Source organism: Callithrix jacchus, chromosome 22 (assembly GCF_049354715.1).
Source record: "Callithrix jacchus isolate 240 chromosome 22, calJac240_pri, whole genome shotgun sequence".
NCBI lineage: Eukaryota > Metazoa > Chordata > Mammalia > Primates > Cebidae > Callithrix > Callithrix jacchus.
In genome coordinates, this window is record NC_133523.1 from 43,536,004 (window position 1) to 43,561,126 (window position 25,123).

Sequence of the window (25,123 nt, forward strand, 5' to 3'; positions counted from 1 at the left end):
TGTGGTGGCGCGCGCCTGTAATCCCAGCTACTCGGGAGGCTGAGGCAGGGGAATCATTTCAACCCGGGAGGCGGAGGTTGCAGTGCGCTGAGATCGCACGACTGCACTGCAGCCTGGTGACAGAGCGAGACTCCGTTTAAAAAAAAAACTCCTTCGGCCTGGCCCGTTGGCTCACGCCTGTAATCCCAGCACTTTGGAAGGCTGAGGCGGGTAGATCACCTTAAGTCATGAGTTCAAGACCAGCCTGGCCAACATGGTGAAACCCCGTTTCTACAGAAATACAAAGTTTAGTTGGGCACGAGGGCGGGTGCCTGTAATCCCAGCTATATGGGAGGCTGAGGCAGGAGAATCGCTTGAACCCGAGAGGCAGAGGTTGCAGTGAGCCGAGCTTGAGCCACTGAACTCCATCGAAAGAGTGAGACTGTCTCAAAAAAAAAAAAAAAAAAGAACTTTGTGAAGTCCTGATATTTATAATTTTTCTTGTGTTTAATGGGACTGCTTTATGCTCTTCAGGGGCAAACAACACCCCCACTCATATTACAAATGGACCCTCCCTGTTATTAAAACAGCTGAGCGGTATCTGTCCTCCTAGAATCCAAAATGGATTTTCCCAGGCCCATTCCTGGAAACCCAGGTAGACGCATCCATTGAGCCTGGAAAGTGGGCTCTTCTTAACCTCCTTTCCGGCTCCCAGGATTCAGAGAGGCCATTCCAAAGATCCAGGACACACCCCCAAGACTCATTCCAGGAATGCTTGACTTCTGAGATTAGAAAAGGCTGGTGGCGGGGGCGAGGTGGGGGGGGGGAGTTCTTTCCCCACAGGTGACAGAAATGGACTCTTCCAGTTCCCTTTGTCCCAAATTTCTCAATTGCCCTGGGCGTTGGGAGTTCTGGCCGTTTTGCCTTCCCCAAAGCCAGTTTACCAAAGACTCTGGGGAGCTGAGGGTAGGGGATTGAGGCTGGGGTTGGGCCAAAGCAGATTCACCCATGCCTTCCTTTAACAAATGTTGTTGAAACTCTTCAAGACCAGGTCCCATTCTTGCCCAGGAGTTCCTAGTCTGGAAGAGAGAATCAATTTTGGTTTGATATCTGCTACAATGGAGGCTGCCCGAGAGACATTGTGGTTGGACCCAAAAAAAAAGGCAACATATGTTGAAAAATAGTTGAAAGCCAAGATATGGTCTACATTTATTTCTGTTCTTTCACTTCCAAGTTGTGTGGCCCTGGGCAAGTCATTCACCCTCTCGACCTATGATTTAATCTCTGCTTAATGGGACTAGCCGTGAATTACTGTTTTTCACTCTGAGATTCTGGGTCTCCTGACAAAACAAGTCCCGACACGTTGGCTGCAGAGAAGGGGGGAGGGGAGGAAGGCTTCCTCGAAGAGGATTTTAGCAGTCGGGGGTGACAGTGAAGGCAGAAAGGGAACACGGAGACGCTTGCGCAGTAAACACTGAACGCTCTCTTGCCCCGCCCAACTCCTTCTCTGCTGCATGGAATTGCAGGCGTCGCTCCACCTATCCCAGCCGAGCGGAGTGACACCCTCTTCTTTCCTTCTACTGCTCTTCGCCTTCCGCCCGCCCCCCAAAGCCGCCCAATAGAGGGTGGAAGTAGGACAGATCTCACCAATCCGTGACTCCTGCGGGGGAGGTTTACCCGCTCATTGGTCTCGGTCAACCTCAGTCCCGCCTCCCAGGGCCCTTTCCCCGCCTTCCGTCACGTCCCTCCCTCCCTCCTTGGAGACCGGCTAGATCCAATCAGTGTTTGACTTGGCCGCGCGGAAGGGGCGGGTCCATTTTACGCAATCGAACCCCGCCCGTCTCTCGGGCAACGCCTCCTCTTCCCTCCCCGCTCCCGAACGGAAATAGCGGAGCACTGGGCCAATCGCAGCGTCGTGCCTTTGCTTAGCGGCCAATGAGAGAAAAAGTAGGGAATTAAACCCGCGTCTGAGCGGCAGAAGCTCTTACCAATAGGCGGCTGAAAGCTCCGGAAGGCGGGTAGAGGGGAGGGGCAGGTGGGCGGTGCCACGGCCTGCCAGCCCGCCCGCCCGCCCGCCAGTCAGCCCTCCCCGCGGCCGGCTTGGCTCTTCGGCGCTGCCTGGGGTCCATTCCGCCTGGTCCCCGCCTGCCAGCCCCCGCTGCGCTGTGCCCTGTCCGGCCAGGCCTGGAGCCGACACCACTGCCATCATGCCGGCCGTGTCCAAGGGCGATGGGATGCGGGGACTCGCTGTGTTCATCTCCGACATCCGGAACTGTGAGCGCGCGGCCGGGGGACACTGGAGACGCGGGGGAGGGGGGAGCCTTAAATTAAGGGGTTTGGGGGTCACAGAGGGACCCGGGGGATCAAAAGCCTTTGCGGCTGTAGAGGGCGAGTATAGATGGGCCCCGGGAGGAACTTTAAGGTGGGGGTCACGCAGGGGCTTGGGGTGTCATAGAGTGCCTCTTGAGGTGACGACACGGAGTAACTAGAGGGGTCCGGGGGTGCTGGAAAGGGGAGGAGGCCAATGAGGTCCCGGGGATGAGAGCATAGAGGTGTCCCTTGGGAAAGACTGAAAGGCTGGGGGATCGTACAAACGATGGGGTTAGAAGGAGCCCTAACGTAGAGAGGAAGGGAAAGAAGTGCATGGCGCGGGGTGGGGGGAGGGCGGGAGGTACCCTGTGGAGCGATGGAATGGGAGGAAGCCAGAGGGGACCTGTAGGAAGTGGAACGCCCGAAGCCTAATTGAGAAGGCTTGAGGGCCTGGGATGGGGGTGTCATATGGGGGGGTGGTTAGATAGGTCACTGAGGCTCCCGGCCAGTGGTATAGAGGAGGCCTGAGAGTGGTTGAAAGTCCTCGGGTTCAGGGCAGGGAGATGATGGGAGGGCCAGACTATAAGGACACCCTGGTGAGGGATAGTGGGGCTTCAGGATGGGAGATTGCTTAGACATGGAAGGCAGTGTGGAGGGGGCCAGAGGGGCCGCTGAGGGAGAAGGAGGGACCCAAGGAGGGCAGAGGAAAGGAGCTGCAGGTGTAAGGTGTTGGGAAAACCTGTGACAGGGAAGCTGCCCTGGAAAGGAGACGTTATAGAGTGGGGGTTTGGGGGAAGGGCAGAAGAGGGAGCGGAGCGCCTAGACCTCCAGGACGGCATGGGGCCCTGAAGGACTTGAGGGCAGAGATCTGGAAAGCTGGGAATAGGGTAGGTCTAATCCCAGAGAGAGGTCAGGGGTCAGGAAGCAGAATAGGCTAGGATCTGAGCCCTTTTCTATCTGACCACAGTAATATGGGGACAGTGGTCCCTGCCAGGAAGAGTTGTCGTGATGATGGGAAGTCTGGTGACAAGTCAGCTCTCAACTCCTGGGAATGGCTGTTGGTGACTGGAGCTGCCAGGAGTATTCAGAGGCTGTGTCGGAATGGGCTCTGGGGTCAGCCCCGGTTGGGTTTGCGTGGGAGCACCACCAGTCCCTAGCCGAGTGACCTTGAGTGAGGAACTTCACCTCTCGGTTTTCTCATCTGTCAAGAGAGGCTGCTGATTGTATCATCCTGAGGGGCTTGTGGCAGTGCCTGTGAGTCAGGCCTTTCATGCATTCCAGGCCCCAGATGGAACCTGGCTGTTTTGTTACTCCATTGGCTCCCAGCAGCAGCTCTGCCAAGTACCCAATGGCTGCTGTTGTTGTTTTAGAATGTAACTGTTATGGAAAGATCTGGCATGTAGAAGGTGCTCAGTGAACAGGAGGGGGTGGACACGATTGGGTATCCGTTGATGGAGAGATGGTGGGCTGTTACGACAAGGGGCGGAGTGATGGGGGTTGTGGAGTAGCTGGGGGCCCTTGTTAGGAGATGTGCGCTGCTTCTGTTACCCACCAGTGACGGGAGGTCATGTGACCCTCCATGCGTCATTTAACCTCTTTGAGGATGTTTTCTTGTCTACAAACTTCATTCCTAGAGCATCTTGCCTCTGAAGGCTCATTCCTTCATTCAGTCATTTGACAAATACTTTTTGATCGCTCCAGTGTTCTAGGCGCTGGGGTGACAATAGTGAACAGAAACTCCTGTTCTTGCCAGGCGTGGTGGCTCAGGCCTGTAATCCCAGCAGCTTAGGAGGCCAACGCCGGTGGATCACCTGTGGTCAGGAGTTCAAGACCGGCCTGGCCAACCTGGCGAAACTCCGTCTCTACTAAAAATACAAAAATTAGCCAAGTTTGGTGGCGGGCGCTTATAATCCCAGCTATTCGGGAGTCTGAGGCAGGAGAATTGCTTGAACCTGGAAGGCGGAGCTTGCAGTGAGCTGAGATCGCGCCACTGAACTGCAGGCTGAGCAACAAAAGCGAAACTCCGTCTCAAAACAAAACTCCTGGTCTTGGGAGCTCCCTTCCCTGAGGAAGACAGAACATAAGCACAGAGAACACTCTAAGATACAACCTGAGGCCCTGAGTGGTGCTGTGAAGGAAAACAGGGAGGAAATGGGCAGGAGAGGACTAGGATTGGGAGGGTGCTCCGTAAATCTGGAGGAAGCCCTGTAAGTGGAGCAAGCCCTGTGGATTTTGGAGGAAAGGGGTCCTGGCACAGGGAGGTGCATTCAAAGGTCCTGAGGTTGCCGCATGCCTGACGTGTTGGAGTGAGAGGGAGAAGGTCAGTGTGGCTGGAGCTGAGGGAGTGTGGGGGGAGAGGGCAGGAGCAGGGGGGAGGAGGGACAGGATCGGGAAAGGCTTTCTGGGCCATGGTGAGCACTTTGGCCTTTATCTGCCTGAGAATATTTTGAGCAGAGGAGGGACGTGACCGATTGATGTTTTAAAATAAGTCCTCTGGCTGCTGTGAGAACAGATTCTAGAGGTAGCAGTGGAAGCAGGGAACGAAATTAGGAGGGCGTTGCAGGCCTCTGGGCGAGAGAGAGTGCTGGCTTAATGGGGTGAGAAGGGATTGGTGAGAAGTGGGCTGGGGATACTTTTTTTTTTTTGAGAGTCTTTCTCTATCGCCCAGGCTGGAGTGCAGTGGCACGATCATAGCTCACTGCAACCTCCGCCTCCCAGGTTCAAGCAATTCCTCACCCTCCCTAGTAGCTGGGTTTACAGGTGCCTGCCACCACGTCCAGCTATTTTTTGTATTTTTAGTAGACATGGGGTTTCACAATGTTGGCCAGGCTGGCCGTGATCTCCTGACCTCAAGTGATCTGCCCACTTTGGCCTCCAAAAGTATGGGGACTATAGGTGTGAGCCACTGTGCCCAGCCTGGGATACAATTTGAAGGGAAAACTGTCAGGATTTGCAAAGGGATTTGATAATGGGGTTGGAGAAGGAAAGGGACAGTCGTGTCACTGCAGGATCCCAGAGAGGAGCCAGAGGACAGAGGGGAGACAAAGGCTTGGGGCACTGGAAGTAATTTTGCCACCAGGAATCAGGGCTAGAGACTCAGGGGCCTTTCCTTAGTAAGTGTGTGTTGAACAGCTGGTATGTCTCAAGAACTGTGCTGAATGTTGGGGATGCTGGTGAATAAGACAGACTTGTCCACCCCTCCCCCTCTATGAAGCTCCCAGCCCCTCAGGGGAGAAGGTGCAACATACAAATTGCAATTGTCCAAATACCAGACAAGGGTGTTCATGGCAGCGTTATTCCTGATGGCCGGAAAACAGAAATGGGCTAAATGCCCACCAACTGAGAAATAAACAAAATGTGGTCTGTCTATGCCATGGAATATTACGGGGCCATGAAAAGGAATGTCATCCTGCTGCATGCTGCCACAGGGGTGAACCTTGAAAACATGCCTCCAAGTGAAAGAAGCCAGTCACAGGAGGAGACAGAAAGTAGATTAGTGGTTGCCCAGGGTCAGGGGCTGGCGGGATGGGGAGCAGCTGCTCACAAATGCAGAGCTTCTTTTGGGGTCATGGAAAGCCCTAAAGCTGGACCCAGTGGCACGTGCTTGTAGTTTTAGCTACTTGGGAGCCTAAGATAGGAGGATCATTTGAACCCAGGAGTTCGAATCCATCCTGGGCCACCTAGTAAAACCTCATGTCTTTTTTTTTTTTTTTGAGAGGGAGTCTCACTCTGTCACCCAGGCTGGAGTACAGTGGCACAATCTCGGCTCACTGCAACCTCTGCCTCCCGGTTCAAGCGATTCTCCTGCCTCAGCCTTCTGAGTAGCTGGGACTATAGGTGTATGCCACCACACCCAGCTAATTTTTGTATTTTTTTGCTTTTTTTTTTTTTTTTTTTTGAGATGTGACCTCACTCTGTTGCCCAGGCTGGAGTGCAGTGGTGTGATCTTGGCTCACTGCAACCTCCGTCCCCTGGGTTTTAGCAATTCTCCCTCCTCAGCCTCCAGAGTAACTGGGATTACAGGTGCGCACCACCATGCCCTGATGATTTTTGTATCTTTATTTATTTATTTTTGAGACGGAGTTTTGCTCTCGTTGCCCAGGCCAGAGTGCAGTGGCACAATCTTGGCTCACTGCAACCTCCACCTCCTGGGTTCAAGTAATTCTTCTGCCTCAGCCACCCAAGTAGCTGGGATTACAGGTATGTGCCACCATGCCCGGCTAATTTTTTGTATTTTTAGTCGAGACGGCGTTTCACCATGTTGGCCAGGATGGTCTTGATCTCTTGACCTTGTGATCCACCCGCCTCCCAAAGTGCTGGGATGACAGGTGCAAGCCACTGTACTTGACCCAATTTTTGTATTTTTTAGTGGAAATGGGGTTTCACCATTTTGGACAGGCTGGTCTCGAACTCTTGACCTCGTGATCTGCCCACCTTGGCCTCCCAAAGTGCTGGGATTACAAGCATGAGTCACTGCGCCCAGCTGAAACCTCATCTCTAAAAAAAAAAAAAAAAAAAAAAAGAAATGTTTTGGAATTAGTAATGGAGGCATGACATCATGAATGTAGTAAAGACCACTGAATTGTTCACTGTAAAAGGGTGAAGTGTATGGTATGTTAATTGTATCTCAATATTTTGTTTGTTATTTTTTTGAGACAGAGTTTCACTCTGTTGCCCGGGCTGCAGTACAGTGACACTATCACTATGTTGGCTCACTGCAGCCTCCTCCTCCTGGGTTCAAGTGATTCTTGTGCCTCGGCCCCCTGAGTAGCTGGGATTACAGGCGCCCGCCACTATGCTGGCTAATTTTTGAATTTTTAGTGGAGATGGAGTTTCACAATGTTAGCTAGGCTGGTCTCGATCTCCTGACCTTAAGCAATATGCCCGCTTCAGCCTCCCAAAGTGCTGGGATTAAAGGCATGAACCACCACTCCCAGCCAAATCTCAATTTTTTTTAAAGGAGAAAGAATTTGCAGCTGTGGAGAGCCCAGTGAGGAAGACAGTGGTGTTGAGAGAATGGGAGGTCTTTGTGGTCAGGGGGGACCGGCCTGGCTTTGCTTCACAGGAGACACTGGGAACTGTTCGGGCAGGATGTGGGGGAGTTACCTGGGCTGAGGACAGTGGAGAAGGGCTGTGAAGGTAGAGGTGGGGCAAGTACAAAGGTCCTGTCTGCCAGGCGACATGGCGGGCATCTCTAGTCCCAGCTACTCAGGAGGTGGATGCCTGGAGGTGGGAGGATTTCTTGAGGCCAGGAGTTTGAGACCAGCCTCAGCAACAGAGCAAAAAGACCTCCTCTCTTTTTTTTTTTGAGACAGAGTCTGGCTCTGTCATCCAGGCTGGGGTATAGTAGCGCAATCTCAGCTCACTTCAACCTCCACCTCCTGGGTTCAAGCTACCCTCCCATCTCAGCCTCCCAAGTAGCTGGGACTACAGGCCCACGCCATCTGGTCCAGCAGATTTTTTTTTTGGTATTTTTTGTAGAGATGGGCTTCTAGTCTGTCGCCCAGGCTGGTCTCAAACTCCTGGGTTTAAGTGATCCGCTGACCTCGGCCCCCTCAAAGTGCTGGGGTTATAGAAGTGAGCCACCACACCCATAGGCCCTCCTCTCTATTTTCAAGAATTCTTTTTGGAAACAGAAAAGGCCCCAATGCCCCAGTGAGACCCTGAGAAACGCCTGTGTGGCTGGCGCAGAGAGGGATGGGGGCTGACGCTGGGGAGTGGGCAGAGGCCAGGTCCATGTTTGTCCTGGGAGCACTGGTGAAGGTTTCACGCAGGAGCGAGGGAAGAGAAGAGGGGAGGGATGTGGAGGACGAGGTGGGGAGAGAGGCAGGGCTCAGAGAGAAGCAGAGGGAAGAGTGTGGAGTCAGCCTGCCAGAGGATCTGAAGGGCACAGTGGGGATAGGGGAAGGGTCTAGAAGGTGAAAGGCAGGCTCTAAGGAGGGCAGGGACGGCCAGTTCTTCAGATAAGGAGGGGGAGAGGTTGAGGCTGGGCCCAGCCTGAGGGCGTGTTATGTCTTCCTGCCTGCAGCAGGAATTCAGCAGAAGTCTTATCTGATGGGGAGCAAGGGCTGGGGCTGTCTCATGTCTAGGCAGAGTCTGGCTGGAGGAGGCTTAGTTGGCCGAATGAGCCAGTGGGAGCAGGGTGCTGGCCGTACACTGCCCTGAGCCCTTCCATCAGAGCACATCCTGGAGCCCAGGCCCTGGGTCTGACCCCTCCCTGGGTCCCCAGCTTTGTTCTCTATAGGTTCTAGCCCATGGGAGGCCTCAGGAGATGATTGCCAGTTGAATGAATGAATGAATGAATGAATAATGGAACCAGTCTTTGTTGAGTTACAGCTGGGTGCCAGGCATTGTTCTAGGTGATGGGGCTACAGCAGTGAGCAGAAGTCCCTGCCCAGGGTGCTCATGTTCTAGAGAGATGGGCCACTACACAGGTGAATATTTTGGGGGACAGACAGGTGGTAGTAGGTGTTGGTGGAAAATGAAGCAAGGAAAGGGTGTGGGGATGGAGTTAAGGATGGTGCTGTTACGTAGTCGGAGTGTTGCTGAAAAGGTGGCATTGGAGCAGAGACTCTAATGAAGGGGGTGGATTGTGCATGCAGGATTCTGGAGGAGGGAGCAGCCTGTGCAAAGGCCCTGACGCAGGATTGTGCTTGGAGTGGAGCAGGGACTTAGAAAACGAGGAGGAGACGAGGTGGCTCCTGCCTTAGAGGGAGAGAGAGAGGACAGGAGATCCCGTCAGAGAGAGAACGGGGCAGGCGGTGTGGGCCCTTGTGGACTGCAGTGAGGACTTTACTTTTACTCCGAGCCCACTGGGAGCCATGGAAGAGTTTGGAGCAGAAAAAATGCCGGGGTCTGACTCAAGTTTTCACAGGATCCCCCTGGCCTCTGTGGAAAGCAAGGACGGTCAAAAAGATTTCAGTTTGGTGGGTGTCCGACCTCAGGCCGGCGCCGTAAGAACAGGACAGATGCAGGCCTGAGCCCCAGCCCCACCCCTTTCCAGCCGGTTATTGTGTGATGGCCTTGGTCCAAAAATCCGCATTCAACACCTCCCCTGTGCCAGACTGCCCTGGGCCCTGGGAACACAGCATGGACAGAAGCAGCAGGACGTCCCTGCCCTCATGGCACTGGCGTTCTGATCTAGGAGGAAATGAACATGCAAACCCTTAATACGTAAGGGGCAACTCAGCCAGGGTCTTGGTGGCCTGGCCGAGCAGGAGAATGACAGGGTTTGATTTTGCTGTTTACGGAGAATATATTTTCATCACTCGGGAATAGGGGTGACCTTGAGAATACGGGTGGTGTAACCCAGCACTGAAATGCAAGCCACATATATGTTGAAATTTTCTTCCTTTTTTTTGATGGAGTCTCATTCTGTCGCCAGGCTGGAGTACAGTGGCGCAATCTTGGCTCACTGCAACCTCTTCCTCTGGGGTTCTAGCGATTCTCCTGCCTCAGCCTCCCTAGTAGCTGAGACTACAGGCGAGCACCACCATGCCTGGCTAATTTTCATATTTTTAGTAGATAATGGGGTTTCGCCATATTGTCCAGGCTGGTCTCAAATTCCTGACCTCAGGTGATCCGCCCGCCTCAGCTTCCCAAAGTACTGGGATTACAGGCATGAGCCACTATGCCCGGCTGAGATGGGGTCTTGCTGTGTTGCCCAGTCTGGTCTCAAATTCCTGGGCTCAAGCGATTTGCCTGCCTCAGCCTCCCAAAGTGCTGGGATTACAGGCAGGAGCCACCGCACCCAGCCTCCAGAAGGCCTTCTGTTGGGGCTTGTACAGGAAGCTCACCAAGCCTCCTCTCAGTCCAGGAAGTGTCCTTGGTCCAGAAGGCTCTGAAGGGTTTCCCGGTGAGATGCTGGATAATGCCTGTGTCATCAAAGCGCATTGGTCCCTCCAGGGCAGGGCTCAGCTTTGTCAGGATGCCTTTGGTGGTAGTAACAGACCCACCCTGCTCCGGGGCTTATATGTTTAGGGAAGGAATTATCTCCCCCAACCAGAAGCCCCAAGGTGGGGCACCTCCCTCGTGCTGGCAACACTTCCCTTGACTATGCCCCACTCTGCCTGGAGCAAGATGGTGGCTGCTTTTGCACCCCAACAACCCTCAGAGCAAAAGCCACTGGCTGGAGCATGGCCCGCTCCTCCCATGGCCCCCCAGCACCTCAGGAAGGTCAGGAGAGGCTGTGTGGTCCGGCCCCACCTGCTGTGCTGGCTTCTCTGTACCCCGCGTTCCTCAGACTCTGTCCCTTTCATCACTGTGAGAACCCCAGGTTCCTCAGACTCTGTCCCTTTCATCACTGTGAGAACCCCGCGTTCCTCAGACTCTGTCCTTTCATCACTGTGAGAACCCCGCGTTCCTCAGACTCCGTCCCTTTCATCACTGTGAGAACCCCAGGTTCCTCAGACTCTGTCCCTTTCATCACTGTGAGAACCCCGCGTTCCTCAGACTCCGTCCCTTTCATCACTGTGAGAACCCCAGGTTCCTCAGACTCTGTCCCTTTCATCACTGTGAGAACCCCGCGTTCCTCAGACTCTGTCCTTTCATCACTGTGAGAACCCCAGGTTCCTCAGACTCCGTCCCTTTCATCACTGTGAGAACCCCGCGTTCCTCAGCCTCCGTCCATTTCATCACTGTGAGAACCCCGCGTTCCTCAGACTCCGTCCCTTTCATCACTGTGAGAACCCCGCGTTCCTCAGACTCTGTCCATTTCATCACTGTGAGAACCCCAGGTTCCTCAGACTCCGTCCCTTTCATCACTGTGAGAACCCCAGGTTCCTCAGACTCCGTCCCTTTCATCACTGTGAGAACCCCGCGTTCCTCAGACTCCGTCCCTTTCATCACTGTGAGAACCCCGCGTTCCTCAGACTCTGTCCATTTCATCACTGTGAGAACCCCAGGTTCCTCAGACTCCGTCCCTTTCATCACTGTGAGAACCCCGCGTTCCTCAGACTCCGTCCCTTTCATCACTGTGAGAACCCCGCGTTCCTCAGACTCTGTCCATTTCATCACTGTGAGAACCCCAGGTTCCTCAGACTCCGTCCCTTTCATCACTGTGAGAACCCCAGGTTCCTCAGACTCCGTCCCTTTCATCACTGTGAGAACCCCAGGTTCCTCAGACTCCGTCCCTTTCATCACTGTGAGAACCCCGCGTTCCTCAGACTCCGTCCCTTTCATCACTGTGAGAACCCCGCGTTCCTCAGACTCCGTCCCTTTCATCACTGTGAGAACCCCGCGTTCCTCAGACTCTGTCCATTTCATCACTGTGAGAACCCCGCGTTCCTCAGACTCTGTCCCTTTCATCACTGTGAGAACCCCGCGTTCCTCAGCCTCCGTCCCTTTCATCACTGTGAGAACCCCGCGTTCCTCAGACTCCGTCCCTTTCATCACTGTGAGAACCCCGCGTTCCTCAGACTCTGTCCATTTCATCACTGTGAGAACCCCGCGTTCCTCAGACTCTGTCCCTTTCATCACTGTGAGAACCCCGCGTTCCTCAGACTCCGTCCCTTTCATCACTGTGAGAACCCCGCGTTCCTCAGACTCCGTCCCTTTCATCACTGTGAGAACCCCGCGTTCCTCAGACTCCGTCCATTTCATCACTGTGAGAACCCCGCGTTCCTCAGACTCCGTCCATTTCATCACTGTGAGAACCCCGCGTTCCTCAGACTCCGTCCCTTTCGTCACTGAGAACCCCGCGTTCCTCAGTCTCTGTCCATTTCGTCACTGAGAACCCCACGTTCCTCAGACTCTGTCCCTTTCGTCACTGAGAACCCCGCGTTCCTCAGCCTCCGTCCCTTTCATCACTGTGAGAACCCCGCGTTCCTCAGCCTCCGTCCCTTTCATCACTAAGAACCCCACGTTCCTCAGACTCCGTCCCTTTCATCACTGAGAACCCCGCGTTCCTCAGACTCTGTCCATTTCATCACTGTGAGAACCCCGCGTTCCTCAGACTCTGTCCCTTTCATCACTGTGAGAACCCCGCGTTCCTCAGACTCCGTCCCTTTCATCACTGTGAGAACCCCGCGTTCCTCAGACTCCGTCCATTTCATCACTGTGAGAACCCCGCGTTCCTCAGACTCCGTCCCTTTCATCACTGTGAGAACCCCGCGTTCCTCAGACTCCGTCCCTTTCATCACTGTGAGAACCCCGCGTTCCTCAGACTCCGTCCATTTCATCACTGTGAGAACCCCGCGTTCCTCAGACTCCGTCCCTTTCATCACTGTGAGAACCCCGCGTTCCTCAGACTCCGTCCCTTTCATCACTGTGAGAACCCCGCGTTCCTCAGACTCCGTCCATTTCATCACTGTGAGAACCCCAGGTTCCTCAGACTCTGTCCATTTCATCACTGTGAGAACCCCGCGTTCCTCAGACTCCGTCCCTTTCATCACTGTGAGAACCCCGCGTTCCTCAGACTCCGTCCCTTTCATCACTGTGAGAACCCCGCGTTCCTCAGACTCCGTCCATTTCATCACTGTGAGAACCCCGCGTTCCTCAGCCTCCGTCCCTTTCATCACTGTGAGAACCCCAGGTTCCTCAGACTCCGTCCCTTTCATCACTGTGAGAACCCCGCGTTCCTCAGACTCCGTCCATTTCATCACTGTGAGAACCCCAGGTTCCTCAGACTCTGTCCATTTCATCACTGTGAGAACCCCGCGTTCCTCAGACTCTGTCCATTTCATCACTGTGAGAACCCCGCGTTCCTCAGACTCTGTCCATTTCATCACTGTGAGAACCCCAGGTTCCTCAGACTCTGTCCTTTCATCACTGTGAGAACCCCGCGTTCCTCAGACTCTGTCCCTTTCATCACTGTGAGAACCCCGCGTTCCTCAGACTCTGTCCCTTTCATCACTGTGAGAACCCCAGGTTCCTCAGACTCCGTGCTTTTCATCACTGTGAGAACCCCGCGTTCCTCAGACTCCGTCCCTTTCGTCACTGAGAACCCCGCGTTCCTCAGACTCCGTCCCTTTCGTCACTGAGAACCCCGCGTTCCTCAGTCTCTGTCCATTTCGTCACTGAGAACCCCACGTTCCTCAGACTCTGTCCCTTTCATCACTGAGAACCCCGCGTTCCTCAGCCTCTGTCCCTTTCATCACTGTGAGAACCCCGCGTTCCTCATCCTCCGTCCCTTTCATCACTAAGAACCCCACATTCCTCAGACTCTGTCCCTTTCATCACTGAGAACCCCGCGTTCCTCAGACTCCGTCCCTTTCATCACTGTGAGCTCTCAGCTTCCTGACTGCCTGCCTTGCCCATGCTCTCCTACCTCTGGGTCATTGGACCTGCTGGCCCTCCTGCCCAGAGCATGACTTTCCTGGTTTCCGCCTGGTCCATTTCAGCCTCATCTTTTGATCTTCAAATCCCAGCAGCTGTGTACAAAGAAGGCTTCCTCACCATTTTTTTTTTTTTTTTGAGATGGTCTTGCCCTGTCGCCAGGCTGGAGTGCAGTGGCGAAATCTCAGCTCACTGCAACTTCCACCTCCTGGATTCAAGCGATTCTCCTGCCTCAGCTTCCTGAGTAGCTGGGACTACAGGCACCCACCATCACACCCGGCTAATTTTTGTATTTTTAGTAGAGATGGGGTTTTACCATGTTGGCTAGGATGGTCTCGACCTCTTGATCTTGTATCCGCCTGCCTCGGCCTCCCAAAGTGCTGGTATTACAGACAGGAACCACCGCTCTGGGCTTCGTGTGTGCCTCTTTCAGGATCCTCGCCACTGCCCCTGTCTGCCTCCACTCCAACCCAGTGATGTCTCAAGAGCAGGGCGGATGGGACTCACCCTTAAGCCTGGCCCCAGAAATCCCTCTGGGAATGAGAGAATCCCTTTAAAACTCCCTCACAGGCTTGCTTGCCTCCTGTGACAGTGAGCTCACTCCCCCTGTTGCTAGCCCGAGTGCCGGGTCGTCCTTTCCGTTATCCTGGCCTGTCACAGCTGCCTCAGCCCTTTCCCCGGGTGCCACCCCAGCAGCACCCGAACACTGTCCCTGGGCGCCCTGGCCATCACTGGCCTTTAGATCTTTGCAGAGCTGCGCCTCTGCCGGAGACCCTCCCTTTAGGGCCACAACTGCTTCTCTTTTGAAGGCCTAGAGCTTTTCTTTTCTCTCTGAATTCTTTTTTTATAGCAAATTATATCAGTTATGCAGAAGATAGCATCAAATAGACGTGGACAACTTAGAGCCTATTTAAAGGCCAGTATCTGTAATCCTAGCACTTCACTTTCGGAGGCTGAGGCAGGCAGATCACTCGAGGTCAGGAGTTTGAAACCAGCCTGGTCAACAGGGTGAAACCCTGTCTTTACTAAAAATGCAAAAATTTAAAAAAAAATTAGTTAAGTGTGGTGGTGGTTTGTTACCTGTGATTCCAGCTACTTGGGAGGCTGAGGCAGGAGAAGCTCTTGAACCCAGGAGGCGGAGGTTGCAGTGAGCCAAGATGTTGCCATTGCACTTCAGCCTGGGCAACAGAGTGAGACTCTGTCTCAAAAAAACTAAAAACAAAGCCTATTTAAAGAAAAATATGGCCAGGCGCAGTGGCTCACATCTGTAATCCCAGCACTTTGGGAGACCAAGGTGGGTGGATCACCTGAGGTCAGGAGTTTGAGACCAGCCTGACCAACATGGTGAAACCCTGTCTCTACTAAAAATACAAAAAATTAACTGGACATGGTGGAATGCACCTGTAATCCCAGCTACTCGGGAAGCTGAGGCAGGAGAATCACTGGAACCTGGGAGGTGGAGGTTGCAGTAAGCCAAGATTGCACCATTGCACTCTGGGCAACAAGAGCAAAACTCTGTCTCAAAAAAAAAAAAGAAAAATAGACACATATATGCATATTTGTGTGTGTGTGTGTGTGTGTGTGTATAAAAGTACATTTTAAATACAATTTAAATAATACACTTTCAATAATTTCCTGGCTGTGAGTGGTGGCCCATGCCTATAATCCCAGCACTTTGGGAGGCTGAGGTGGGTGGAGTTGAGACCAGCCTGAGCAACCTGGCAAAAACCCATCTCCACAAAAAATAGAAAAAAAAATTATGTGAGTGTGGTGGCACACTTCTGTTGTCACAGCTACCTGGGAGGCTGAGATGGGAGGATCACCTGAGCCCAAGGGGCCAAGACTGCAATGAGCTGAGATCACACCATTGCATTCCAACCTGAGTGAAAGTGAGACCCCATCTCAAACCCAAACAGAAATATGTGTTTATCCATATAATAATGTGTATTTCTTTAAATGAATGTTAATTATCTAAAGAAATACACAAATGTAAATATTTAAGTGTATGTGATATATCTTTAAATTTAAAGAATATTTAAAGAATATATATACATGCACATACTTGTGTATATATTTAATTCGTTTAAAATACACTCGTGTGTTACTTAATGATGGGGATATGTTCCGAGAAATGCATCGTGAGGTGATTTTGTCGTCGTGTGAACATCCTGCAGTAGTGTGCTTACACAAATCGCGGTGGTATAGCCTCCCACCCGCCGAGGCTCTGCGGCACAGCCTCTTGCTGCCAGGCTGTAAACCTGCGCAGCGGCTCACGCCTGTAATCCCAGCACTTTGGGAAGCTGAGGCAGGAGGATCACCTGAGGTCTGGAGCTTGAGACCAGCCTGGCCAACCTGGTGAAACCGCGTCTCTACTAACAATACAAAACTTAGCCAGGCATGGTGGCACATGCTTGTAATCCCAGCTACTCAGGAGGCTGAGGCAGGAGAATCGCTTGAACCCAGCAGGCAGAGGTTGCAACGAGCTGAGATCATGCCATTGCACTACAGCCTGGGCGACAAAAGTGAAACTCCATCTCAAAAACAAAACAAAATGAGGGGTGGGGTGCTAAGGGAGGGACAGCAGTGGAGGGGGTGGGGAGGTAGGGGAGAGATAACAGAGAGAAATGCCAGATATAGGTAACGGGGGGGTGGGGGGGGCAGAATGGAGGCAGCAAACCCCCTCGCCATGTATGTACCTCTGCAACAATCCTGCATGATCTGCAGATGTACCCCAAAACCTAAAGTGCAATAAAACCTGCACAGCATGGGACTGTCCCGTAGGCAACCTTGACACAATAAGTATTTGTGCATCTAAACATAGAAAAGGTACAGCAGAAATAAGGCATTGGAATCATACGGAAACACTGTGGTGTGTGCGGTTTGCTGTTGGCTGAAATGTTGATATGCAGGGCAGGACTGTGTATTCAAATTAAGTAGTACATATATATTGAAAGAATACATATATTCTTTTTTTTTTGAGATGGAGTTTCGCTCTTGTTACCCAGGCTGGAGTGCAATGGCGCGATCTCGGCTCACCGCAACCTCCGCCTCCTGGGTTCAGGCAGTTCTCCTGCCTCAGCCTCCCGAGTAGCTGGGACTACAGGTGCGCACCACCATGCCCTGCTAATTTTTTGTATTTTTAGTAGAGACGGGGTTTTACCACGTTGACCAGGATGGTCTCGATCTCTTGACCTCGTGATCCACCTGCCTCGGCCTCCCAAAGTGCTGGGATTACAGGCTTGAGCCACCGCACCCGGCCAAGAATACATATATTCTTTAAATATATGTGTATACTCCTTATATATACTATATTTATGGTATACATATGTATATGTACATATTTATGACAAAACCACATAGATATATAGGCCAGTCACAGTGGTTCATGCCTGTAGTCCTGGTACTTTTGTAGTGGATCACCACCAGGCGGGTGGATCACTTGATGTCAGGAGTTTGAGACCAGCCTGGGCAACATAGTAAGACCTCATGTCTCCAAAAATAAAAAAATTAGGGCCGGACACGGTGGCTCATGCCTGTAATCCCAGCACAATCCTGAGGCAGGTGGATCACGAGGTCAGTAGATGGAGACCATCCTGGCTAACACAATGATACCCTGTCTTTACTGAAAATACAAAAAATTAGCTGCGCAAGGTGGCATGTACCTGTAATCCCAGCTACTTGGGAGGCTGATGCACAATTGCTTGAACCTGGGAGGTAGAGGTTGTAGTGAGTTGAGATCATGCCACTATACTCAAACATGGTGATGGAACGAGACTCTGTCTCAAAAAACAAAACAAAAAAATAGTTGAATGTGATGTTTTGCACCTGTAGTCCCAGCTTCTTGGGAAGCTGAAGCATGCAAATCACTTGAATCCAGGAGGCAGAGGTTGCAGTGAGCCAAAATGGTGCCACTGCACTTCAGCCTGAGCTACAGAGCGAGACTCTATGTGAAAAACAAACAAACCAAAAAAAAAACAGGCCAGGCTCAGTGGCTCATGCCTGTAATCCCAGCACTTGGGAGACCGAGGAGGGTAGATCACGAGGTCTGGAGTTCAATACCAGCCTAGCCAAGATGGTGAAACCCTGTCTCTAATAAAAATAGAAAAATTAGCTGGGCATGGTGGCGTGTGCCTGTAGTCCCAACTACTTGGGAGGCTGAGGCAGGAGAATTGCCTGAACCCAGGAGGCAGAAGTTGCAGTGAGCCGAGATCGCGCCATTGCCCTCCAGCCTGGGTAACAAGAGCGAAACTCCGTCTCAAAAAAAAAAAAAAGACAGGCGTGGTGGCTCACGCCTATAATCCCAGCACTTTGGGAGGCTGAGGTGGGTGGATCACAAGGTCAAGAGATCAAGACTATGCTGTCCAACATGGTGAAACCCTGTCTCTAAAAAAAAAAAAGACGATTTCTAGGAGAAGGATGGCACATACACTTTCTCAGTCACTGCTTCATTTGTTGACTGCATACCTGAGCCTGCTGGGGACTACATACTGAGGGATGCGGGTCAGAGCAGGCCTCCGCTCCTTAGATAACTGGACATTTAAAGGGCATTTGCTGTATTCAGAGCACTGTTCTAGGAGCTCCCTCCTAACGCTTGTAGTCTGAAGTGGGAGGAAGTTAGTGGAGAGAAATACAACTGGCACGGTGAAATGTACCAGAAAGGACTTTTTGAAAAATAACGGTTTAAGCAGAATAATGAAGAATTGACTTTAAGGAAGGGAAAGGGAATGGCCTTTCGGAGAAGGTGGCAGGAGCTGAGACCCAAATGACGGGAAGGTGATGGGTGATGGGAGGGGTGGCCCCAGGAAGAGGGCATAGCTCGTGTGTAGGCCCTTGAGCCAAGAGGACGTGGGTGTTCCGGAACTGAGTGTAAGTCAGGGAGGCCTGGATGGACAGCAGGGGGCTGAGGGGTGACGCTGGCAGGGTGGCTGTGACAGGGGCAGAGGGCTTGGTGGGCTGTGGGGTGGAGCATCCCTAGCTGGCATCACAGCCCAGGATATGGAAACACAAGGGAGGCCAGAGGGGAGGCTGCTTCACTCATCCGAGCGAAAGCGCATGGGGTCTGGATGAAATGGTCACCGTGGAGGTGCTCAGGACATGCTCTGAAGGTCAAATTAAGAGGAGGCGGCCAGGCGCAGTGGCTCACACCTGTACTCCTCACACCTGTACTCCTCGCACTTTGGGAGGCTGAGGTGGGAGGACCGCTGGAACCCAGGAGTTTGAGGTTACAGTGAGCTATGATCACACCACTGCACTCCAGCCTGGGCGACAGACTAAGACCCTCTCTCAAAAATAAATAAATAGAAAGGATGAGGCAGTGGATTGGCTTGAGGATGTCCAGGTTCTGTTCGGAGGGGCAGGGACATGGGACACAGAGAGGGTGGCCGAGAGCATCCAGTCAGATGGTGCTCCGAAAGGTACTGTAGGACATTGGAGAGCACGGAGAAAGAAGGACCTGGCCTGTAGGATCAGGGAGGCTTTCTGTGGTTATTCCACAAGCGGGTCCTGGCAGAGGTGTAGGAATGTCCCACACAAATGGGAGAGGTTGGCAGCCAGGAGACCAGAGGCAGTGGGGACAGGCCACATGGGAGAGGACGAAGCCATGGCCCTAGGGACGGGGCAGGGGGCGCAAGGGTCTCACCCAAGGGTCTGACCTGGTGCCTGGGTGGACAGTGGGACCTTCATGGGATTGAGAACTGGGAGAGGAAGCAGTGAGCTCAGTGGTAGGAGTGAGCGCCCTAGTGATAGCTAAGCTCTTCATTCATTCATTCATCACCTGTTCATTGTGTGTGTGGGGCAGGGATAGGAGCTCTCAGGGAGCGTGTCCGGGGCCTGAGGAGCCCCACAGATCAGGGGCCACAGTGGGAGGAGGAACGAGAGGAAGTCAGGGACAGCCCAAGGGTGTGTGCTGTGCTTCCCCTCTGTGCCGTGGGGCTCAGTGAGCGGTGGTTCCTCCATCTTTGAAGCTCCCAGTCAGAGAAGGGGTCCTGGCCTGTCCTAAGCCCCAGGGCCTGGGGGCCGGGAAGATCTGGCCTTCCTGCTGGGTGGGGCCGTACCTAGGAAAGGGAAAGCAGGTGGCTGACTCCACAGAACTCTCCACCCACCCTCCTCCTCTTCTCCCAGGTAAGAGCAAAGAGGCGGAGATTAAGAGGATCAACAAGGAACTGGCCAATATCCGCTCCAAGTTCAAAGGTAGGCCGGGGCCTGACTCCTGGCTCTGAGGGAGGAGGGGCTGGGGGTGGGGCTCCTGGGACCTATCCTGTGACCCTTCCTCGTTTCTGGCTCCCCACCTTCTCCTTCCTCTGCCCTAGGCGACAAAGCCTTAGACGGCTATAGTAAGAAAAAATATGTGTGTAAACTGCTCTTCATCTTCCTGCTCGGCCACGACATTGACTTTGGGCACATGGAGGCTGTGAACCTGCTGAGCTCCAATAAATACACAGAGAAGCAGATAGTGAGTCTGGAGAGGGGAGGCCAGGGCCTGGACTCCTGGGTGTGAGGGTTGGATCTGGGGCCGCTCAGTCACAGGGCTCCTAGCCACCCCCCACCTGCCTTGCCACAGGGTTACCTGTTCATCTCTGTGCTGGTGAACTCAAATTCGGAGCTGATCCGCCTGATCAACAATGCCATCAAGAACGACCTGGCCAGCCGCAACCCCACCTTCATGTGCCTGGCCCTGCACTGCATCGCCAACGTGGGCAGCCGGGAGATGGGCGAGGCCTTTGCCGCAGACATCCCCCGAATCCTGGTGGCCGGGTAAGGCACTGGGGACCCGTGGGCAGTCGGGTGTGTGGGAGATGAGGCCCAGCCAAGGACAAGGCTCAGAGACCTGCCCGAGGTCTCCGAGCCGGGCTGGGACGTGGGCTAACGCTGCGCTGGGGACCTCAGTGGTTCTGGTGGCAGCTCTGGACTTGTCTCTTCTCATGATAGCAAGCTGACTTGATGGCGTGAGCCCGCTTCCCCACAAAGCCGGTGGCCGGGGAGTCTCTGAACTGCAGAACTGTAACACCCAGGATAAGAGGGATAACTGTAAGCTGGGTGGGTGATGGCCCTCCAGAACGTCTTCATCTGCTCCAGTCATTCACCAAACATTTACTGACCACCTACTATGTGCCAGCCACTGTGCTGATTGCTGGGGATGTGTCCTGACCAGAGATAGAAACGGTCATTGCCCTCCCATGTTCGTGGTCTGGAGCAGGAGATAAATGGTGTTGGAAGAATTGCAGGATGCAGTGGAGAATCTGCCAGGCGTGGTGGCTCATGTAATCCCTGTATTTTGGGAGGCCAAGGGAGGTGGATTGCTTGAGTCTAGGAGTTTGAGACCCTACTGAGCAACATGGCAAAACCCCATCTCTACTAAACACAAAAAACGAGTTGTGTTCATGCCACTGCACAGCCTGGGAGACAGCAAGACCCTGTCTCAAAAAAAAAAAAAAGTACAATTCCTCCCTCAGAACTACATTCTGGGCACAGGGGCCTATAAGGGTGTTTAATAGGAATACCTGACCCAGCTGGAGGATCAGAGAGGGCTTCCCAGAGGAAGCGGCACGAGGCTGACACCCGGGCGAGGAACAGTATTTTGCGATTGGAAAGCGGCAGTGAGGTCAGCTATGTGATTCTCTTGAAGCAGGAAGTTGTTGAGCGGATCTTTCTGGAGCATCTACAATGTGCTGGGCGCTGTTCTGGGCATGGGAGGCAGCAGTGAACAGCAGAGACCCTGCTGTGCCTACTCTTTTTCCATTTTGCTTGAGCACTAACTAGCTTCTCAGCCATGCCCACCCTCCAGGAGCTTACTTCTTAGGGGGCACAGGCAGCAAATACACAAGTAAAGAAGTAAGAAGGGGCCAGTGCGATGACTCAAGCCTGGAATCCCAGCACTTTGGGAGGCTGACTGAGGCAGGATCGATTGAGCCCAGGAGTTCGAGACCAGCCTGGGCAACATGGTGAGACTCTGTCTCTCTCTCTCTCTCTCTTTTTTTTTTTTTAATTAGCCTGAAGACTGGGTTCTCTTGGAGTGACCCTGTCTCTTAAAATTAAAAAAAAAAAAGAAAAATTAGCCGGGCCTGGTGGTTCACACCTGCTACTCAGGAGGCTGAGGCAGGAGCAGCACTTGTGGCCCTCCAAAAAGAGGAAGTAAGATGATCTTAGGTAGTGACGAATGCTCAAAGAAAATGCGACAGGGTTGTGAGGGACAGCAGGGGGCATGGGGAGGCTGGGTTTTTTTTTTCTTTTTTTTTTGAAACAGGGTCTCACTCTGTCATCCAGGCTGGAGTGCAGATCTCAGCTCACTGCAGCCTCTGCCTTCTGCGTTCAAGCAATTCTCATGCCTCAGCCTCCTGAGTAGCTGGGATCATAGGCACATGCCACCACGCCTGGCTAATTTTTATATATATATATATATATATATATATATATATATATATTTTTTTTTTTTTTTTGAGACGGAGTTTCGCTCTTGTTACCCAGGCTGGAGTGCAATGGCGCGATCTTGGCTCACTGCAACCTCCGCCTCCTGGGTTCAGGCAATTCTCCTGCCTCAGCCTCCTGAGTAGCTGGGATTACAGGCACATGCCACCATGCCCAGCTAATTTTTCATATTTTTAGTAGAGACGGGGTTTCACCATGTTGACCAGGTTGGTCTCGATCTCTTGACCTCATGATCCACCCGCCTCGGCCTCCCAAAGTGCTGGGATTACAGGCTTGAGCCACCATGCCCGGCCTAATTTTTATATTTTTAGTAGAGATGGGGTTTCATCATGTTGGCCAGGCTGATCTTGAACTCCTGACCTCAATTGATCTGCCCGCCTCAGCCTCCCAAAGTGCTGGGATTACAGGTTTGAGTCACTGCATCTGGTTGGAGGTTGTTTAAATTAGACTAGTGAGGGAGGGTCTCTCCACAGAGGTGGTGTGTATGATAAGATCATCATTTGAAGATGTTGGAGAAAGAGCGTCCTGAGCAAAAGGACCAGCAAGCACAGAGGCCCTGGGGCAGGCGTGAGCTGTGTACATCCATTTCTCTGCAGCTGGAGTACAGTGAACATGGAACAGAGTTGGGGAAGTTTGGATTTTATTATAATTGAAATGGGAGGTGACTATGTTTAAAGCAGATGATTGACATGATTGGCCTTTGTATTTTAAAAAGATCACCTCCCAAAGTGGTGGCTCACGAGTATAATAACCCCATTACTTTGGGAGGCCGAGACAGGTGGATCACGCGAGGTCAGGAGTTCAAGACCAGCCTGGCCAACATGGTGAAACCTTGTCTCTACTAAAAATACAAAACTTACCCAGGTGCAATGGTGTGTGTATGTAATCCCAGGTACTCAGGAGACTCGCTTGAACTTGGGAGGCAGAGGTTTCAGTGAGCCAAGATCGTGCCAGTGCATTCCCGCCTGGGCAGTACATTGAGACTCCATCTCACACACACACACACAAATCACTCTGGACGGTTGCACTGGCTCATGCCTGTAATCCTAGCACTTTGGGAGGCCGAGATGGGAGGCCAGGAGTTTAAGACCAGCCTGGTCAACACAAGCAGACCCTGTCTCTACCAAAAATTAAAAAAAAAAAAAAATAGCCAGGCATTCTGGGTCTATAGTCCCAGCTACTGGGGAGGCTGAGGCAGGGGGTCACTTGAGCCCACGACTTTGTGTTACAATAAACTATGATCTGGCTGCTGTACTATGGCTTGGGTGACAGCAACACCCTGCCTCAAAGAAAAAATAGATAAAGAGGTAGGTAGGTAGATAAGCAACACACACGCACACACACACTCTTCCTGGTGTGCACACCGCTGCGACTTTCAGTTCTGGCGGTGCGGTCAACTGGGTACCCAACTCACGTTCTTCCTGAAACCTGTCAAGATTGGATAAAAGAGGAAAGACAATATTATTTAATGGATTTATGATGTAGTCAGAAAATGAGGCACACAGGCCACAGGCTAAGAGAAGCCAGGCGCCCAAGCAGAATAGCCACATTCTGGAGCCAGCATTTGCTCAGCAGGCATTTGCTGAACTGGGTGAGCCTGAGTATTGGTTTTGGGGCCCTGCGGCCTCTGGAAACAGAAGACAAAGCTTGTTCAAGGAAAACTTTCTTGAAGGCTATACTTCAAAGTGAGAGTGACCTAGAAATAACCCCCCAAGGGGACTGCAGGGGAAACTGCCTATCTGAAACTGTGGCACAGAGCAGCCCTCGAACTGGTTTCCAGCCTGACTTTACCCTGTCTGGGTAGTCAGGAAACTCCTAAGTCAACCTTTAAAGTGGTGCAAGCTGGTGGTGTCCTAGTGCTTCACAGAAGCAAACATGAATCTTTTCTGGAGAAACCCATCTTCAACACAAGCCTCAATGATACCCACAGATAAAGCTCCAAGTGACACCAGTAGCTCACAACCATGTCTCTAAACACAAGACACAAGACACCATGAGGGAGAACCAGCAGAAGTAAAACAGAAGGCCAGGCGTGCCTGTAATCCCAGCTCTTTGGGAGGCTGAGGTGGGTGGATCACCTGAGGTCAGGAGTTCGAGACCAGCCTGACCAATACAGTGAAACCCCATCTCTACTAAAAATACAAAAATTAGCCGGCCGTGGTGGCAGGCACCTATAATCCCAGCTACTTGGGAGGCTGAGGCAGGAGAATTGCTTGAACCCGAGAAGTGGAGGTTGCAGTGAGTGGAGATTATGCACTGCACTCTAGCCTGGGTGACAGAGCAAGACTCCATCTCAAAAAAAAAAAAAATTAGCAGGGTGCAGTGGTGCACATCTGTAGTCCCAGCCAGTCAGGAGGCTAAGGCAAGAGAATCACTGGGTTTCACCAAGATGATGAAACCCCATCTCTCCTGAAAATAAAAATTAGCTGGGTGCGGTGGTGGGCACCTGTAATCCCAGCTACTCAGGAGGCTGAGACAGGAGAATCGCTTTAACCCGGGAGACGGAGATTGCAGTGAACCGAGATCACGCCACTGCACTCCAGCCTGGGTGACAGAGCAAGACTATCTCAAAAACAACAGCAACAACAAAATGTGTGCCTGAAATCCCAGGCACTCGGGTGGCTGAGATGGGAGGAGTGCTTGAAATCAGGCCCAGGCTGCAGTGAGCTGTGATCATGCACTGCATCCAGGCTGGGCGAGAGTGAGACGCTGCCTAAAACAAATACATCTATGTATAACTGTATTATATATGTTATATGTATGTATAACATACATGTGTATTTTATATACATATAATACATGCATGTTTATAAAAATATATATTGCGTATATATTTTTTAATATATATAAAATGCAAGGTGTTTTTCTTTTTTCTGGTATTTAATATTTTAGCTTAGTCCAGGCGCGGTGGCTCACACCTGTAATCCCAGTACTTTGGGAGGCCAAGGTGGGCAGATCACAAGATCAGGAGTTCAAGACCAGCCTGGCAAACACAGTGAAACCCCGTCTCTACTAAAAATACAAAAAAAAAAAAAAGAAAAAATAGCCAGGCATGGTGGCTTACACCTGTGGTCCTAGCTACTTGGGAGGCTGAGGCAGAAGAATCACCTGAACCCAGGAGGCGGAGGTTGCAGTG

At 52.3% G+C, this 25,123-nt stretch overlaps 1 protein-coding gene across 2 annotated transcripts in view; it reads left to right on the forward strand.

Annotated features, from left to right (window-relative positions):
• Nucleotides 1–2,056: 2,056 nt before the first annotated feature.
• Nucleotides 2,057–25,123, forward strand: part of AP2A1 (adaptor related protein complex 2 subunit alpha 1) — a 45,370-nt gene continuing 22,303 nt past the window's right edge. For both annotated transcript variants that reach the window (XM_054250372.2, XM_054250373.2), the window contains exons 1-4: nucleotides 2,057–2,253; nucleotides 19,684–19,752; nucleotides 19,872–20,014; nucleotides 20,123–20,316. In XM_054250372.2, coding sequence (XP_054106347.2) covers nucleotides 2,187–2,253; nucleotides 19,684–19,752; nucleotides 19,872–20,014; nucleotides 20,123–20,316 — 473 coding nt within the window. In that variant the 5' untranslated portion in view covers nucleotides 2,057–2,186. The remainder of the gene's footprint in view (nucleotides 2,254–19,683; nucleotides 19,753–19,871; nucleotides 20,015–20,122; nucleotides 20,317–25,123) is intronic.